The 19,726-nt window shown below is 38.3% G+C and overlaps 1 protein-coding gene across 5 annotated transcripts in view; it reads right to left on the reverse strand.

The window, feature by feature from the left end:
- The window catches only part of LOC105483339 (THO complex subunit 7), a 30,015-nt gene continuing 10,289 nt past the window's right edge, over positions 1-19,726 (reverse strand). For 4 of the 5 annotated variants that reach the window (XM_011744195.3, XM_011744187.2, XM_011744197.3 and 1 more), the window contains exons 2-8: positions 5,763-5,880; positions 4,501-4,628; positions 4,103-4,189; positions 2,408-2,465; positions 1,433-1,499; positions 1,264-1,333; positions 1-333 (exon numbers count right to left, since the gene is read on the reverse strand). In XM_011744195.3, coding sequence (XP_011742497.1) covers positions 266-333; positions 1,264-1,333; positions 1,433-1,499; positions 2,408-2,465; positions 4,103-4,189; positions 4,501-4,628; positions 5,763-5,880 — 596 coding nt within the window. In that variant the 3' untranslated portion in view covers positions 1-265. Of the gene's footprint in view, positions 334-1,263; positions 1,334-1,432; positions 1,500-2,407; positions 2,466-4,102; positions 4,190-4,500; positions 4,629-5,762; positions 5,881-7,159; positions 7,663-19,726 lie in introns of those variants that run through there. The other variant, XM_011744178.3, reaches the window with a different exon arrangement.

The raw sequence follows: 19,726 nt of genomic DNA on the forward strand, positions 1-19,726 counted from the left end.
TCCAGCTTAAAAGCATTTTATTAAGCATTTTTGGATGTTGCTTCCTACCACTTAAGAATAAAAAAATGCATTTTAATAAAAACAAATCTATACTGAAGTCATTTTCCTTTGTGTGAGGAAATATGAATGAAATACACATTCATATTTAAAAACAGAGTATTTTACTGCCAAAACTTTAAATATCTCAAGAGCACACCACATTTTAAACACATTATGGTCACGTAGCTATTTCAATATTCCTGGGAGTGGTGGGCGATTAGCCTGTCTATGGCTTAGGATCTGTTTCCATGCTTGCTTCCTGAGCGTCTTCTACCTCTGAGAGTTTTTCATCATCTGTAATTGAGAAGGAAACATAAAACCTTAATCAAGTTTGCCTATGTTTTATATTCAATGAACACATGAAAACATGTTTATCCTGTATTAGCCAATACAATTAAAGCAAAGATGGCTACTAGTTGAATCAAACTTTCAAATTTATGTGATAGATTTCACTTAAAAAAAAAAAAATCTGGGCAGGGTCTGGTGGCTCACACCTGTAATCCCAGCACTTTGGGAGGCCGAGGCAGGTGGATCATTAGAGGTCAGGAATTCAAGACCAGCCTACCCTACATGGTAAAACCCCATCTCTACTAAGAATACTAAAATTAGCTGGGCGTGGTTGCATGCACCTGTAATTCCAGCTACTCGGGAGGCTAAGGCCTGCAAGGTGGGGATTGCAGTGAGCCAAGATTGTGTCACTGCACTCCAGCCTGGGTGACAGGAAGACTGTCTCAAAAAAAAAAAAAAAAAAAATCTGGGTCTTAGGCTATTCTTTAAAACAATCAAAAGATCAGGTAATACAAAAATTTCTAACTGTCTACAGTGAATATAAAGAGCAAGTCTCCAGTTCTTCAAAGTACCCACCACTCAGTGGGTATGCAAATGTTCTTATGTACTGATTCCTTATTATTGCCTGCCTGGGTCCTGAGTTATTACATTATAGTAATCAATACAGTGAACCAAGAAAGATTCCAAATCTATCATCCTTGAATTTTTCTTAATTTAAACCACTATGTATATCTTTAAATCCTATATTACCACAAATTATGACTTTTCTACATATATTCAAGAAAGTTGAACTTGAGTACCTTCTAACGTCATCCAGCTATATTGTTCAGAAATAGAAGGTATACTCTCTCTCCAAGATACATATTTCAAAAGATACATTCCTGGGTCATTTAAAAAATCTTCATAAACATTTATTTTGAGACTATTTCTACTTACTTTCCAATGTTTGCTGAAGTTCATGGATGGTACTAAGAAGAACGTGAAACTGTTTCCGTCTCAATTCCAGCTGTGTTAACAAGAAAAAAATTTATACAAATGATGACCTATATATATAGATATATAGACAGACAGATAGATCACAAAGGCTAAATATATGTGCAAATACCTTATCTTCAACACTTTCTTTAATGTGTGAAAGATGCTCTAATTCTTTTCCCAGAGCCTCTAGTTCCCTGGAAATAAAAGAGTGTTACATTTTGCTGAATGGGGGAAAAGAGATTACAATTAATACCTAACTTTTTAGTTACTAGATAGGATTTTTAAAATTAAAAAAAAAAAAAGACTTATAAGGAGTTATAACACTCCACTATGGTGAAACTTCTGAAGCTGGGGATGATTTCTTCTTAACTTCTAAATATGGATTTACTTTCATTAAAATTACATTTTTGGATACATTTTTAAAGTACAGAAAAACACAGATAATAAAATAACAAGACCCAAGAAATGATACATATTGTGAAGCTTAACTTCAAGGGTTTTTTTTTTTTTTGGTAAAAGAAATAAAACATTGCCAATTAACCTGAAATATCCTGTGAATCTTACCTCTAGACCTCTATCCTGGGCTGTTTTATCTCCTCTACCTCCCACTCAGGCAACTACTATATCATTCTAATTCTTTTTTATGCATATACTTGTATCTCTGAATAATATACAGTATTGGTATATAATATTTGAAAGGGGGTTCTAACTTTTATAAATGGTTATTATTCTTTGTTTCAGGAATGTAGTAATAATTTAAAATTTATTATGTGTCTTTTCACTATGTTTTGAGAGCTATGTTTTAAAAGGGCATAACTAGTTTATTGTTTTTAACTGAAATTCAGTATTTTAATATATGAAGACCATATTCTATTTGTCCATTGTGCTATTGATGAATATTACATGCATTTATTTCAGACATATAAGTGGTAAGGTCAGAGGGAAATAAAATTTAACAGAGAAGTATGGGAAAATATAATATTGAAGATCTGACCCCTCCTTTTGAAACATATTTATTCTGCAAAAAATGAAATGCCTAGGGTAGTTTATGAGCATTTATGTATAAAGGTTAGTTCCTTTCAAAGTAAAACTCTACACTTACTTTAATGTCTCATGCCTGTCTGGATGGTGTTGAATCACTTTTGCCAAAGCATCATATTCTGAAAGACATAAAAATATTTATCAAACTAAGGGTTTTTTGAACATGAATTATCAAAACAAAAATGTATAATATCAACAAAAATGTATAATATCACAAACCTCTTCTAATCACTTCCCTAGTACATCAAGAAATGAAATCATTGAAAGATGAGTATTGCCAGTTTTAGTTGACTGAGTTATAATTATAATGATACACAACATCAAAAGTGTTCCAAACAGGGGTTTTAGCTCCCACTTTTTTTCCATTTATATGTCGTGGACAGAATATAAGAGGTCAGCATAAGCATAAGCAAATTTAAGTTATTATTGATTATCAAATAGACTGATTCTGAGAAGGATCTTACTCACTAGTTGTCTAAAAAATAAAATAAAATAAAATCAGTAAATATATCCTACCATTAGTTTGAGTTGTTAGTCAACAGCAAATTACACTTCTCACTCATTCCAAAAGTTAAGATTTCAGAAACGTGCAAATAACTTAAAATTCAGGTTCTACTTTCTGCTCCACTGAGACCTCCAAGATAAGTCATGTAACTTCTGTTAACCTTTCTTATGAAGTGATGAGTGATGAGTGGCAGGATTTACTTAAAAACCTCATTAACCAACGAAAACACTCCAAATATTTTTAAATGACTTTTGAACTGATACTAAGTTGGTATATCTTACTGTAAATAGGGCACCAAAACTTCACCATACACATTTTAAACTGAAAAAAACAACTTGTAAAAAGAGGAAATTAAGCTTCATCTTAATTAGTTCATTAAAAAGTGAACATTCATTGTTTTAGAACTGAGCATATTAATTCAATAAAAGTATGATTCTTTTGAACACAAATTTTTTTACAAAATAATACATGCCCTATGTAAAACAAAACAAAACAAAACAAAAACAGAGAAAAGAACCTAAGCCATAAAAACTCACAACTTCAAAATAACCATTAACATTTTCTATTTTCTTCTAGTTTTTCACATCAATGTAACAGTTGTGATTACACATTATATTTTTTATTTTTATTTTTCTTCAATTTACATTTTAAGAACAGCATTGCCTCTAACATTAAAAATTGTCTTGAAATAGTATTTAGGAACTACATAAGGATATACTCTAACTTAAAAACAAGAGATTATAACAAAACTCAACTTTAACCTTCTTATTAGATATTGTAGGCCGTCTAGAAATGTTTGCTTGCTTTGTACTTAATGAAAACTCACAGAGTTTAAATTCCTTTCCATTTCATTTTTTGGAAAGTAGCTCTATTAAACAAACTAAAAACCCAAACCATAAATCTAGTATATTTATGTAAATCGCCTCTGCTGATTAACTATAACATTATTTAGGCAAAAGGGTCCAAGATGGTAAAAATTTAATACTTAAGAAATACTGGGATAAGAAAAAAAAAGAGAAAAACAAAAGAAATACTTAGATAATCAACATAATCCAGCAAAAACATTCTTTTCAACACAGACCTCCTTCTGTATTTTAAAGAATAATATAGTTCTAAGGAATTAAAATTTGGATTTTTTTTTTAAATCAAGGTTGATTCAGGCTGCAGATTATACCTCACAACATTAAAAACTGCATGAAAATAGTAGTCAGTAATAATGTATTTGCACATTAAATCCCTCAAAACCCTTACCTTGGCGATTTTTTCGTATTCGTTTTGCTTGAAGAATTTGCTTTTTGCACTCAGCAATTTTTTCATGTGCTCCAGCTATGCTACATTCTATATGAGAAGGTTTTTAAAAGATAGTGGTAACAAAATCAATAATCCATTTTTAATTTTAAAATGCATTTATAAATTAAATTCTATTGGTAACAAAATAGACACTAGTATTTTAAAAAAACAGCTGTAACCCAAAGTACTATATCATGTTAGAATATGCATTTTTATAGCTAACATTTACTGTATTCTTTCCATTAATACAGTAATTGTTATTATTCTTTTACCACCAATCAAAGAAAATTGTTAGCAGATATTGTTTCCTTTAGACCATAAAAAATAAAATTACAGATAGAAACATTAAGATTCTTTACCTATTTCCTTGTAAATTTTTTCATAATTTTCCATTTCTCTGAGATTCATATCATATACTAGTAAAGTTTTGCCCATTGAAAATTCACATTGAGACAGCGTGCTCAGCATACGTTGGTACTGGCTATACCTAATGAAAAAGAGAGAAAACCAAAATAAGGATGCTTGTGGATTGACAAAAATGAACTGTTATAATGCAGGCAAATATTTGCTAATTAAATTATACCAAGTTCTGAGAGAATCATTTGCTTATTTAAAATAATTTAGAATATCTGTCCCTTAAGTTTTCTTTTTATCAAATGTAGTATTCTTGAATTTAACTACTTTAGTTACAAATGCAAAGATGGGACTGCTGTTCTTATCAATACACGTTTTATTCAAACAATTATTTGAATTTTGTTTAAAAGACTAAAAAATACTTTAAGATGTTTTTTTAACTTCACAGTTCTGTTCCCACAATTTTTTCACTCTATAAAATCATTTATATGGAAAGCAAATTCAAATGAGGAAAAGTTTACTATGTTAAAAAATAAATAAATATAGTTGAGCATGGTAGCTCATGTCTGTAATTCTGACATTTTGGGAAGCCAAGGTGGGCAGATCACTTAAGGCTAGGAGTTTGACACCAGCCTGGCCAACATGGTGAAACCCCATCTCTACTAAAAATACAAAAATTAGTCAGGCATGGTGATGCTTGCCTATAATCCCAGCTACTCAGGAGGCTGAGGCACCAGTACTGCTTGAACCTGGGAGGTGGAGGTTGCAGTGAGCCAAGATTGTGCCATTATTGCACTACAGCCTGAGCAATAGAATGAGTCTCTGTCTCAAAGAAAAAAAAAAAAAAATTAGATATACGTGTGTGTGTGTGTGTGTGTATGTGTGTGTGTATCAGGTTGGTGCAAAACTAATCGCGGTTAATCGTGTCAACTTAATATATACATACATAGCGGTAGCCTTTTATTAGCAAAGGAGAAAATTCCATTTAGATATTTTATCCTATTAAACACTTATATCATAAAAGTAACCAAACTAATGAGTCTGAATTTAATCTTCATTTCTCCTTCAATCCTCCTTCTCCATGTTTTAATAAACATATGGGAGGCCTCTGAAGAGAAGAAAAGGCCAAGAAAATCTACTCTCGATTAAGAGTTGACTCCACTGGACATTTAAGGTGAGTGAAAATTTGATCTATTCACAGGACCTCAATATATGGCCTAAAATCACATTAGGACATTGGTATGGAAACAACAGTGAAATGAAATACCCCTCTTCCTGGGACCCAGAGTTGCACCATTTAATGAAACTCTTCACTAGCAGATTAATTCTCCGATCATCTCCAGCACCATCTCCATCAATGAGGAGACGCTTCCGTATAACTTCATCTGCAGGAAAGAAGGCCAATGTTACCATCTGGCTCTTGGTAACTTTCAAGCACAAATAACCAGTATGACTGTTCATTTGTTTATTCAAAAGAAAATTATTGAAATGTAAATGTATTTAATGCCACTGAACTGTACACTTAAAAATGGCCAACTAAAATGGTAATTTTGTTATGCATATTTTATGTTACTGCATATAATAAAAAATATTTATATAGTAAAGGAAAAAGAAAGTTATTGCATGACTATCGTGTGTCAGGTATTGTTCTAGGGGCTGGAGTAATAGCAGTGAAAAGATGTCCTTACAGAGTTGGCAGTCTACTGGGTTGTTGAGTGGAAATAATCTTCAGGTACAATGAAGGAAACAAAATAACCTGCCCAAACAGACAGAAGTTCAAATGCTCATGTTTTTGGTTGGTGAGAGGCATTGATAAAAGGAATAGATAGGAAATATTTAAAAGATGTAGTAGCAAACTAGGAAAAAAGAATGAGATGGGTCAGGGAAAAAGTAATGGATTTGTTAGATAAACATATAATTTAAGGCTGGGTGTGGTGGCTAATGCCTGTAATCTCAACAGTTTGGGAGGCTGAGGCTGGAGTATCGCTTGAGACCGGGAGTTTGAGACCAGCCTGAGCAACACAGTGAGACTCTGATCCTGTGAAAAATAAAAATTAGCTCGGTGTGGTGGCATGTGCCTATTAGTCCCAGTAACTTGGGAGGCTGAGGTAGGAGGATCACTTGAGCCTGGGAGATCAAGGTTGCAGCAAGCCATGATCTCACCACTGGACTCCAGTGCCTATTGGCAACAAAGCGAGAAGTTGTCTCTGAAAAAAATAAAAAATAAAAATAAAATTAAATTTAAAAAGTATATATTTAGTTATCTGTAAGGTTTCTTTCCCCATGAGGATTTTTTTTTTTTAACAATACTGTCTGACTTTCGCCCCAAGGAAAAGAAAGAGAGAGAGAAGAAGAACAAAAAAAACAAAAACAAAAACAAGTAGATGACAATGATGGCCAACAAGCGGGGTCCACATCTGTCTGCCTGGCAGTCCTGAGCTAGTGTTCTTTCCTGGACAAAATGATGCTGGATCATAACAAGAGCAAGGCAAATTAAAACCATAGTAAAACATCATTTTTCATCTATCAGATTGGCAAAAGATCTGATAAAACGGTTGGGCAAGGGTGTTAGAAAACTGCACTTTTATACACGAATAAAATGCAAACTGGTAATTCTTTGTAGGGCCACTGAATGGTAACAAATAAAATTAAAAACGCACATACCTTTCTGACCCCATAATTCCAATTCTAGAAATTTGTCCTGTAGAAGTGCACTCATGCACAAAGACAGACATAAAGGAATGTTCTTAGTGGTGCTGTTTATAGTAGAAAGATTGCAAACCTATTCATCAGTAAGAAACTGATTAAATGATTAAACATTCACATAATGTCATAGTATGAGCCAAAAGAATAGTGCAGATATACTGATACCAAAAAACTCTCCTTAGATATGTTAAACAAAATGAAAACAAAACAGGTATTGAAAAGCATATACAATATATTGCCATATGTGCAGAAAAAGGAGGCTTTGCGTGTGTGCGCATGTGCATCACACATGCATGTGTATATTCAGAGACAATCCTTGGAGGGATCCACAAGAAACTTGTAACAGTGGTTATTTCTGGCAAGAGGGACTACAGATAGAGGTGGGAAAAGATATAATTTTCCTGTATGTCTTTGTAGAATTTGGGGGGTTTTCTGTTTTGTTTTTTATAGTATGCATTCATTATTTTTTAAAATAAATTTAAAGTGTGAATAATTCCTGGAGAGCCTCCATGCTGAATCAACAGCAAAATCTTTAAACAATAGTTCCTGTGTGTAGGCAGAAGTATTTTTGAGCGCAGGTGCAGCGGAGATAAACTTTGGAAGGCAGATGGCTCCAGTTTTAAAATATATTCTGTGATAACATCGGATAAACATTTTTAGAATTGGGTTTGGTTCTCAGAGTCATGGCTTTGACAGACTGCTCAAGCTACATATTCATCAAGTGTTTTAATTTTACATTTTAAAAATACAAACTAATGCTTTCAGTTTTTTAACCACCAACATTATCTGAAAAGACTGAGACAAATAAAACATAGTCCTTGAAGAGATTAAAATGCAGAAAATAAATATTAATAGAATTTTCTTACTACAAATGTTTTAACCTTATTAAAAAGCATCTAGTGGGTGAATCTGGTGGCACTGATGGTATCCAACAGTTCCTTTGTTAGTCTTATCTGTGTTCTCAAGTCTCCAAGAAATACCATTTTTTCCCCACATGCCTGGATCTCCAACTCTAGTGAGGACTGGGGATTTCAAATGTAAATACATTCAAGTAATAGGAAAACAATATCTGAGGCAAACTGGAGAGTGAGTGCCCTGATTGAGAGGAAAAAAATATTAACATATGTAACAGAGATTAAAGTTTGATGCTGTGGTTTGAATGTCCCCTCCAAAACTCATGTTGAAATTTAACAGCCACTGAAACGACCTGAATAGACACTTCTCAAAAGAAGACATACAGATGGCCAACAGGTATATGAAAAAATTCTCAACATCACTAATCAGGGAAATGCAAATCAAAACCACAGTGAGATACTGGCTCACCCCACTGAGAGAGGTTATTACCAAAAAGACGAACAATAACAAGTGTTGGTGAGGATGTGAAGAAAGCAGAACCCTTATACACTATTGGTGGGAATGTAAATTAATACAGGTATTATGGAAAACAAAATGGAGAGTCCTCAAAAAACTGAAAATATGAGCTGGAGAATTCACAACCTAAGTGTCCACTGATCAATGAGTGAATAAAGAAAATGTGGTATCTATACACCAAGCAATACAACTCAGCCATAAAAAGGAATGAAATAGCATCTTTTGCAGCAACCTGGATGGAGCTGGAGGCCATTATTCTAAGCGAAGTAACATAGGAATGGATAATCAAATACTGTATGTTCTCATTTATAAGTGGGAGCTAAGCTATGAGGACACAAAGACATACAGAGTGACAATGGACTCTGGAGATTCACAAGGTGAAGGTTGGGAGAGGGGAGAGGGGTGAGGGGAAAAAAAACTACATTGGGTACACTGAGTATAAGCACACTACTTGTGTAGTATACTACACAGGTAAGAGGTGCACTAAAATATCAGAATTCACCACTGATCTGGCTCTGTCACCCAGGCTGGAATGTAGTGGCATGATCTCAGCTCACTGCAACCTCCACCTACTGGGTTCAAGCCATCGTCCCACCTGAGCCTCCCAAGCAGCTGTGACTACAGGTGCAGGCCATCATGCCCAGCTAATTTTTGTATTTTTTGTAGAGACAGAGTTTCACCATGCTACCGAGGCTGGTCTCAAACTCCTGAACTCAAGTGATACACATGCCTCGGCTTCCCAAGTGCTGGAATTACAGGCATGAGCCTCTGTGCCTGCCCCAACCCACCCAAAAAATGTATGTATATATGTTTGTTTGTTTGGAGACGGAGTCTCACTCCTTCACCAAGGCTAGAGTACAGTGGCGTGATCTCGGCTTACTGCAACCTCTATCTCCTGGGTTCAAGCGATTCTCCTGCCTCAGCCTTCCGAGTAGCTGGGACTACAGGCATGTGCCACCATGCCCAGCTAATTTTGTATTTTCAGTAGAGATGAAGTTTAACCATCTTGGCCAGGCTGGTCTCAAACTCCTGACCTCAAATGATCCGCCTACCTTGGCCTCTCAAAGTGCTGGGATTACAGGCATGAGCCATTGTGCCAGGCCTCAATAATTACTTCAAAATTAAAAATAGAACTACCATATGATCCAGCAATCCCACTACTGTTGATGTGTCCAAAGAAAATGAAATCAGTATGTCAAAGAGGTATCTGCACTCCAACGTTTATAGCAGCCTTATTCACAATAGCCAAGGTATAGAATCATCTTGGATGTTCACCAACAGACGAATGAATAAAAAAAAAAAACGTGGGCTGGGCGTGGTGGCTCATGCCTGTAATCCCAGCACTTTTGGAGGCCAAGGTGGGTGGATCACGAGGTCAGGAGTTCGAGACCATCCTGGCTAACACAGTGAAACTCCCTCACTACTAAAAATACTGGCTGGGCGTGGTGATCGGCGCCTGTAGTCCCAGCTACTCAGGAGGCTGAGGCAGGAGAATGGCGTGAACCTGGGAGGCGGAGCTTGCAGTGAGCCGAGATTGCACCACTGCACTCCATCCTGGGTGACAGAGTGAGACTCTGTCTCAAAAAAAAACAAAAAATTGTGGATGTGGTGTGTGTGTGTGTGTATATATAGTGTGTATGTGTATACACATATACACATACACTTAAACACACACATATATATATACACATACAAAATGAAATACTATTCAGCCATTAAAAGGAGGACACCCTGTCATTTCAACAACATGGATGAACTTGGAGAACATTATGCTAGGTGAAATAAGGCAGGCACAGAGATATAAATAATGCATGATCACACTTATATATGGAAGCTTAAAAAGTTGGTCTCACAGAAGTAGAGAGTATAATGGTGGTTACCAAAGGCTGGGGTGGCTAGGGAGAAGGAGGTTGGGGAAATGTTGGTCAAAAGATACATACTTACAGTTAGGCAGGAGGAATAAATTTCAAGAGATCTAATTGTACAGCAAGGTGACTACAGTTAATGATGATATAGTGTATTCTTGAAAAATATAAAGAGTGAATGTTATATGCTCTCATCACAAAAATGAGAACTCTGTGAGGTAATGCATTTGTTAATTAGCTAGTTAACTATTCCACAATGTATATATACTTCAACAAATCACGCTGTACACAACAAAAACACACAGTTATCTGTCAGTTTAAAATAAACACATAAGAAAGAAGGAAGTTTAATTGCCATCATGCCGGTTTTAAGAGGGGGAACACTGAAGAGGTGACTGAAGAGGTTATTAGGTCATTAGGGCTCTGCCCTGATGAACAGGCTTATGCAGCTATTGTAGAAATAGGTTAGTAATCTTGGAGTGAGCTCCTGATAAAAGGGTGAGTTCAGCTCCATTTCTTTTCTCCATCTCACGCTCTCCTTTGCCATGTGATACTTTTTGCCATGTTATGACACAGCAAGAAAACTCTCACTAGATTTGGCCCTTTGATCTTGAATTTCCCACCCTCTAGAACCATGAGTCAAATAAATTTCTATTGTTTATAAATTACCCATTCCCTGGTATTCTGTCACAGCCTCGGAAAACAGAATAAGACGGAAAATCGTACTGGCAGTGTGGCTGTTGCTATAACAAATATCTGAAAATGTGGAAGTGGCAAGTGTTGCCCAAGTCTAGAATCATAAATAAAGACTTAAAATAAAGTCTTTAAATTTGTTGTAATTTTGTCTTTTGACAGATGACCACAAAAGGACCTGGAGACAGCTGATGACCTGAGACTCCTTGAAGAACATAGGAAAAGGTGATGCTAACCTTCTTTTTTGGGGGTGGGGTGTACTATCTCCTTCACACAGCCCTGAGGGTTAAGTCCCTCTCAGATCTGAGCTCTGCTCTCTTAAGCATTTAAGCTCACTGATATCTTTGGCTTTGGGGGTATCAAGGTTAGTTTGTGCTGTGAGAGAACATTTGACTTTGGAGTACCTAGGGTTCGTTTGTACTGTGGCAGGGCACATGACTTCTGGGTTCATAGTGGCTGACAAGTCACTGGCAAGGGCTACATTGTTTTGGCTCCCACTCTGGTGATATGCATGATGCCATAAAAGGCTTGGGTCAAGCCCTGAAGAATGTGGCTGGACAGAAATATGGGTTGCATCCCATTGGTGACCAGCATATGGCCGGAGGGAAAGGTGGGTTACACTCTTTGTGGCTAACACAGAGGGCTGCAGTAGTAAAGGTAACCAACAGCAGTCACAGCAAGTGGTTATTACCATGGGGTGAAGGGGGGCATGAACTCTGGCTTTTGGAATTCATAGGTATGTGTGTTTTTTCTTACATGTTTAGATGAGGGAGGCCTCAGGCATCTGACTGGGTCAGACAAAAACGAAACTGAAACGTCATTGGCTCAGTGGGTCAAGGCAATCTCAAAGCCAAAGCCATTTTGGCTTTGGAAGACCCAATATCCATCATCAAATGGTTTCTTTAATTTCTAAAGATCTGAGTACCCTGCCTTCTGGCCAATCTGTCTTTTTTGTGTATGAGGTTTCTGGTTCTGGAAGCTACAAATATTTACAAATGGCAAAATCTTACAAAAGATAATTCAGAATTATGATGCCATTACATGGAATGTTCCAGATGAAAAAGACTATTCATCTAAGAAGTGCACTCAAACCCCAAGCCTCCCAAATTACTCAGAGAGAACAGAATTCTTATTGGTATTCAGAAGCCTCAAAGAGACAACAGTGCTCTAAAATCACCTTTTAAAAAGATTCACTGTAAAGAGCTAATAAAAGCTGGAAATGGAAGATATTCCCTTACCAAGGATGGTAAAACTGATGTAACTCCTACTGCCTCCCTCTCTCTTACATTGCCTGAATATTTACAATCTACTCCTAAGTATTCAATCTGCTTTGTCTGAATTGCCATTCTTCCCTGAAAAAAGCAGTTAAACAGTTTCCTTATAAGAGAATCATTTGAAAAATCAGGAGATAATCCCCAAGTGACTTGTACTCCCTGGACAAAAATGGACTTCAGGGCCACAGTTCAAGATTTTCCTAAACCTACAGAAGAATTTCACAAGTTTTCTGAAGAATTCAGGGTCTTACTAGTAACTCATTATTTTTAAATTTTTATTTTTTTAGACGGAGTTTCGCTCTTGTTGCCCAGGCTGGAGTGCAATGGCGCGATCTCTGCTCACTGCAACCTCCACCTCCTGGGTTCAAGCTATTTTCCTGCCTCAGTCTCCCGAGTAGCTGGGATTACAGGCACCCGCCACCACGCCCGGCTAATTTTTTTGTAGTTTTAGTAGAGACGCGGTTTCACCATGTTGGTCAGGCTGGTCTCAAACACCTGACCTCAGGTGATCCACCCACCTTGGCCTCCCAAAGTGCTGGGATTATAGGCACGAGCCACCATGCCTGGCCTTACTGGTAATTTATAACCCCAGTATACTTGATTTGTACCAACTAGTACATGTATTGGTGTAATCTAGGGAGCCCCACATGGATGAAAGAGGCAGAATGGCAGTCTCCTGAGAATTCTATCAAGTACCCAGCAAGCTCTGTCCAATCTACTTATGGGTCAGGCAAAACCCAAAAGACTGCAGATTACCTTTTGAAAAGCCATTCCCCAAGTATTTCAGCTCCATGGCAACCGACAACCTAGAATGACATTTGGGCCTGTCCTAGGGTGCTTCCCCAAATAAGCAATCCCTAAAACAGCAGTTTCCAAAAATTCACTGCCATTTGTGCAAACAACCAGGACATTGGAAGAAGGACTGCTGAAAAAATTTTCCAGGAAAGCCCCTAAAATCAGGCTTCCCACCCACCCTGTGACAAAAAAAGTTCCTATAAATCTGGTATGTATTGGTATAAATGCTATCAGTCATAATTTTGGTTGAAAAATAACCAAATTTCCTTGTCAATTTCATCATTATTATAATGAACTCTCATCAGGTTTTAACCATGGCCATTTTAAGTCATCTTGTCAACAGTGAATTGTTTTGGTTCTAATGCCTTTTATGAAAGCTTTTGCAAGCAATTATAATCCTAAAGTGCTGTGTCTCCAAAAAGCTATATCAGAAGAATGAAAAGAAGGCCGGGTGCAGTGGCTTACGCCTGTAATCCCAGCACTTTGGGAGGCAGAGGCGAGCAGATCACTTGAGGTCAGGAGTTGAGACCAGCCTGGCCAACAAGGCGAAACCCTGTTTCTACCAAAAATATAAAAATTAGCTGGGTGTAGGGTTGCGTGCCTGTAATCCCAGCTACTCAGGAGGCTGAGGCAGGAGAATTGCTTGAACCCAGGACGCAGAGGTTGCAGTGAGCCAAGATCGTGCAATTGCACTCTAGCCTGGGCAACAGAGTGAGACTCTGTCTCAAAAAAAAAAAAAAAAGAAACTCTGACATGACTTTTAGTTTGTACCATTGGACAAAATTTCCAAAATTTTAATGAAGAAACTGTAAACTAAAAATAAAATTCTAAGCCCTTCACTCAATTGAATGGACCCCCATTCAATAGGCCAAAGGCTTTCCAAAGTAAACCTGAAAAACTAGTTTAGGCCATGATGGGAATGGGGGTAGGGTCAGAATGCCTCATTATACCCTCCTTCTAGAATTCAGGCACAACTGACCAGCATGAGCATTAAAATAGAGATCTTAAGACTGACCAAACAGACTCTTTGTACCAATAAGATACATCACATGACAGCAGACATTGAAAGAAATTGAAGTATTTTACTCCGAAATATATTTCTTTGATGTATTTAAAAATGGCCCTGCAAAGTTGTCTCTTGTCAGGGAAATCTACATTCTGTGGAGAATCCCCTTCCCCTTCCAGGTCTTTTCCTGATCCAGAGATTGACTAAGAGTCTGGCACCTTTTTAAGTCTGATAAGAAATATTTACCATCTATTCTCTGTGAAGCCTGCTAGCTGAAGGTTTCACGTCTATAAGAACCTTGGCCTCCACAACCCCTCATGTTAACACAGAAATTCCTTTCTATTGATTCCAGGTCTTTAGCTCATAACTTAACCAATTACCAATCAGAAAATCAACTCCACCTAGGAGCTGGAAGTCCTCCCCACCCCCCACCTTCCAGTTGTCCTGTCTTTCTGTACTGAACCAATATACATCTTATGTGTATTCATGGATGTCTGCCTGTAACTTCTGTCCCCCTAAAATATATAAAATCAGCTGTAACTCAACCACCTTCGGCACATCTCAGGACCTCCTGATGCTGTGTCCTGGGCATGTCTTTAACCTTGGCAAAATAAACTCCTAAATCTATTAAGACTTGTCTCAGACACTTTTTGGTCTACGAATCTGATGGGTTTGTAAAACTGCTAACCAAGATCAAACAGAGAATGAATTAATTACATGAGACTGATTGAACTGATAAATAAAAACTATGGGTTTTCATGGTTTCTTTATTTGAAACATTGCTGGTTCTTTTAATATTTTGTTTTACAGATTTAAGGAAACTTCTTTTTTTTGAAAGCTATGTATAGTTTACAGCAATTTGGTAAAGCATACTTTTATGAATAAAAATAGAAACATTTGCTTTTCCTTTCTACCTGATGATACCTCCAGAATTTGGAAACTATTTGTTAGTACTGTTATTTTTATGGCAAGTTGGTTGTCTGCGTAAGTTCAATAAAGAATCTGTTCTCTTTAACAGGATAAAATTGGAAACACTGGTTATATTATCAAGGCTCTGACAGGAATACCGTATTTGAAAATGTGCTTAGAATGCCTAGCTTCAGCTGGGCATGGTGGCTCACGCCTGTAATCCCAGCACTTTGGGAGGCCGAGGTGGGTGAATCATCTGAGGTCAGGAGTTCGAGACCATTCTGGCCAACATGGTGAAACCCTGTCTCTATTAAAAATACAAAAATTGGCCGGGTGTGGTGGCATGAGCCTGTAATCCCAACTACTCGGGAGGCTGAGGCAGCACAATTGCTTGAACTCAGGAGGCAGAGGTTGCAGTGGGCCAAGACTGTGTCACTGCCCTCTAGCCTGGGTGACAGAGTGAGACTCCATCTCAAAAAAAAAAAAAAAAAAAGAATGCCTAGCTTCAAAGGTTCTCAGCATTATAGTGAATGAGTAAAGGTTGTCACTTCCTGGCAGGCCCATGAACCTCAAGGTACTAGATATAGCAGGCAAAGTCTGATATGTGCCTTCATTTGGCTTCCTAACATTGAGAGGTTTCTAAAAGTCTAATCTGAGATTCCGTGTCAAAGTTCGCAGCAAAGCAAATCTAAAAGATGGCTATGTAGTTATTCTTGCTGCACTTTTATAAATAATCAGACAAATTGGTCTGCAATTATCTTTTGTAGAAATGAGGGTGAATGTAGAGAAAAAAATTATGTTAAAAAAAGTTATAGTGGCCTTGTTATTAGATTGTAGCCTGGCTCATTGTTTTTGCTTTCTTTTTTCTTTTTCTCCTTTTTTTTTTTTTACTAGTAGACTAGACTGGATTCTGAATTCTTATATCTGGCTAAGACTCTCAGATAACAAAAACGGCTGTTTCTCAAGCCCTATAAGCTAAAGCTGGACAACTCGATGTAAATTTCAGGGGAGATGTCTCATACCTGATACATATGCCACATAAAGAATTCACCAGAATGCCTGATGTCACATCAGAGACAATCAAATTCCAAATCAGGATGAGAAGTTGTAGACTTCATGTTGTGGACAACTTTTCCCAAGACCATTGGGATAAGACTCCCCATCATAAGACTCTTACTCCTCTTAATTATTCCTTATTTATGCCTACTTCTTTACCTTGACAGGATAATGCTATACATTTTCACAATCAGTACTTCCTAGAGGTAACTTGGGACTGCTGGCTTTTATTTATTTATTTATTTATTTATTTATTTATTTATTTAGAGATGGAGTCTCACTGCCATTGCCCAAGCTAGAGTACAGTGGTGTGATCTTGGCTCACTGCAACCTCTGCCTCCCAGGGACTGCCGGCTTTTATTTATTTATTTATTTATTTAGAGATGGAGTCTCACTCCCATTGCCCAAGCTAGAGTGCAGTGGTGTGATCTTGGCTCACTGCAACCTCTGCCTCCCAGGTTCAAGCAATTCCCCTACCTCAGCATCCCAAGTAGCTGGGATTATAGGCACGTACCACCACATCCAGCTAATTTTGTTTTTATTTTTAAGAGAGACAGGGTTTCACCATGTTGGCCAAGCTGGTCTCAAACTCCTGACCTCAAATGATCCACCCACCTTGGCCTCCCAAAATGCTGGGATTATAGGCATGAGCCACAACACCTGGCCTCTGCTTTAATTTAAGATAGTCATGGGATACTAGATTACCAACTAAACAAGGAGCAATCTGTGCAATTTATTTTTATTTTATTTTATTTTATTTTTGAGGTGAGTCTCGCTGTCGCCTAGCCTGGAGTAGAGTGGCACAATCTTGGCTCACAGCAACCTCCGTCTCCTGGGTTCAAGCAATTCCCCTGCCTCAGCCTCCCTAGTAGCTGCGATTACAGGCGCCTACCTCCACGCTCAGCTAAATTTTGTATTTTAGTAGAAATGGGGTTTCACCATGTTAGTTAGGGTGGTCTCAAACTCCTGACCTCAGCAATTCACCTCCCTTAGACTCCCAAAGTGTTGGGATTACAGGCGTGAGCCCACTGCACCTGACCTCTGCTTTAATTTAAGATAGTCATGGGAGGCTATCTTACCAACTAATTAAACAGGGATCAATCTGTGCAACTGATATTTCTTTCTTTTTTTTTTTTTTTTTTTTTTTTTTTTGAGACGGAGTCTCCCTCTGTGTCCCAGGCTGGAGTGCAGTGGCGCGATCTCGGCTCACTGCAAGCTCCGCCTCCCAGGTTCACGCCATTCTCCTGCCTCAGCCTCCCGAGTAGCTGGGACTACAGGCACCCGCCACCGCGCCCGGCTAATTTTTTGTATTTTTAGTAGAGACGGGGTTTCACCGTGATCTCGATCTCCTGACCTTGTGATCCGCCCACCTCGGCCTCCCAAAGTGCTGGGATTACAGGCGTGGGACACCGCGCCTGGCAGCAACTGATATTTCTTGTTGCACATAAATACATTGGGTATTGTAGAGCAGATTACTTTGTTAAAACATGTAGACTCCTCATCTAGCTATTTGATTTTAGTTGGTTTGGCTCATGGGGATCCTGGCTAAGGAGAAAGCTCCAAACTCTTCATATTTTCCACCTGCTAATCACAACAGTAGTCTCCCTGGTGTACTGTATCTTCTCAAAAAGTTTTAAATGTTTCCAGAGAGCCATCTGTCAAACATCAGATGGTATGTCTCTAGCTGGAACAACAAAAACTCAAACAAACTTATAATAATGGGGAGGACACAATAAGCTATAAACACATGCTTAGACTAGAAACTCAAAATGATGGCAACTGAGTAGTACTGATGACCTAAGTTTTGATTACACTCTCACCTACATAACAACCTAACCAAAAGGCAAACTGTCAAATAAAAATTACAGGAGGCCACTGTTTTGGACTAAGTTCTTGTACTATGTCCCAATGGACCAGACTAAAACTCAAAATGGAGTTACCCATGCTAAAGTTTCATGCCTCCAAACCTAGACTAAGTTGTTACCCAACCTTCTAAGAGATCAGAAGAGCAGGATAACAGCTAATTTCCCAAAGAGGCCAGTTTAAATCTTCAGTGGGCATAATAATGAAGTTCCTTCTACTTCAGTCCTTGCTTCTCTACAAAAAAGGTAGGCTGAAATAACCTCATGTTAACTAATCAGTTTTTTCTATTGTTGGCCTCTCTGTCCCCACCTTACAAGAAGAGTAGCTTTGAAATGACTAATATGCTATCTGTTCTGTGCTTCTACTTTCTTTAGCCCTTCTTTGTATATAAAGCCAGCCTCTGCTGCTCAGCTCATTGGAACACTTATTCCATTTTATGGAATGATGTGTGGACCAAGTCTAGACTCGAGAATAAAGCCAATTGAGATCTTTAAACTGAAAAATAAACTTCAAGGCTGTCCCTCCCACCACACACCCAGGCCCAGAACTCTAGGAGGGCAGAATGGTTTTGGAGGACTGACCTAGGGTGCCCTCCATAGGTTTGCTGCCCAGAGCTACCTTGGGTCTCTGTTCCCTGCATTCCAGTACAGTGCTCCTCAGCCACCCCAGCCGTGGTTCAAGAAGGCCCAAGTGCAACTTGACCCACTATTTGGGAAGATACAGCCATAAAACTTGGCAGCATCTACATGATGCTAACTCTGCAGGCATGCAGAGTGCAAGTTGTTCTCTGACCTTCCAAGAGATCCACCTAGATTTCAAAGGATGTTGTGGACAGCCTAGAAGCCCAGACAGAGACCCGTCAAACGGGCACAAGGAGTCCCTACTAGTGCAGTGCTGAGCAGTATAGATACCCTGGAAGGATATACAAAAAACTAATATAAGGGGCTACACCAAGAGAGAAGGCAGTATAAGTGGGGTGGATGGGGAACAGACTGGAAGATTGGAGATTAACTTTTTATATTATTTGAATTTTGAGCCATAGGAGTACTCAAGACCTGTTAGCTGTTGTTAAAAAAGAAAGCTGAAATCCTTTCCTTCTTCTCACCCCAGGCGGGGAGAAAGCTGTGCTCTAGCAGAGGCTTGGTGGGGAATGAAAGGCTGAATCTGGGGCGTGAGTGTGTTAGAACACTAGGGAGCCTGGATGAGTGAAGACAAATAGCAGGACCCAAAGATATATAGGCAGTTGGGGGTCAGATTTTGGGAGTCCGCACCAGTAAATACTATACTTGTACACCTTGCTGGTAGGAAAATGGGAGTTGCTAAAGATTCATGGGCCAGAATTTTTAGGAGGATGTACAAAATGGATTGTAACTGGGAAAAGCCCAGAGGCAGGGAGGCTAGTTAGGAGGCTACCAAAGCATATACAGTTAGGAGCTAACATGGCCTGAACTAAAAAGGAGAGATTAGAATCACAGGTCCTGGCTGGGCACAGTAGCTTATGTCTGTAATCCCAGCACTTTGAGAGGCCAAGGTGGGCAGATCACTTGAGGTCAGGAGTTCGATACCAGCGTGGACAACATGTTGAAGCCCTGTCTCTCCTAAAAATACAAACATTAGCTGGGCGTGGTGGCGTGCGCCTGTAATCCCAGCTACTTAGGAGGCTGAGACAGGAGAATTGCTTGAACTCTGGAGG

This window comes from Macaca nemestrina, chromosome 2, assembly GCF_043159975.1.
Source record: "Macaca nemestrina isolate mMacNem1 chromosome 2, mMacNem.hap1, whole genome shotgun sequence".
NCBI classification, from domain to species: domain Eukaryota; kingdom Metazoa; phylum Chordata; class Mammalia; order Primates; family Cercopithecidae; genus Macaca; species Macaca nemestrina.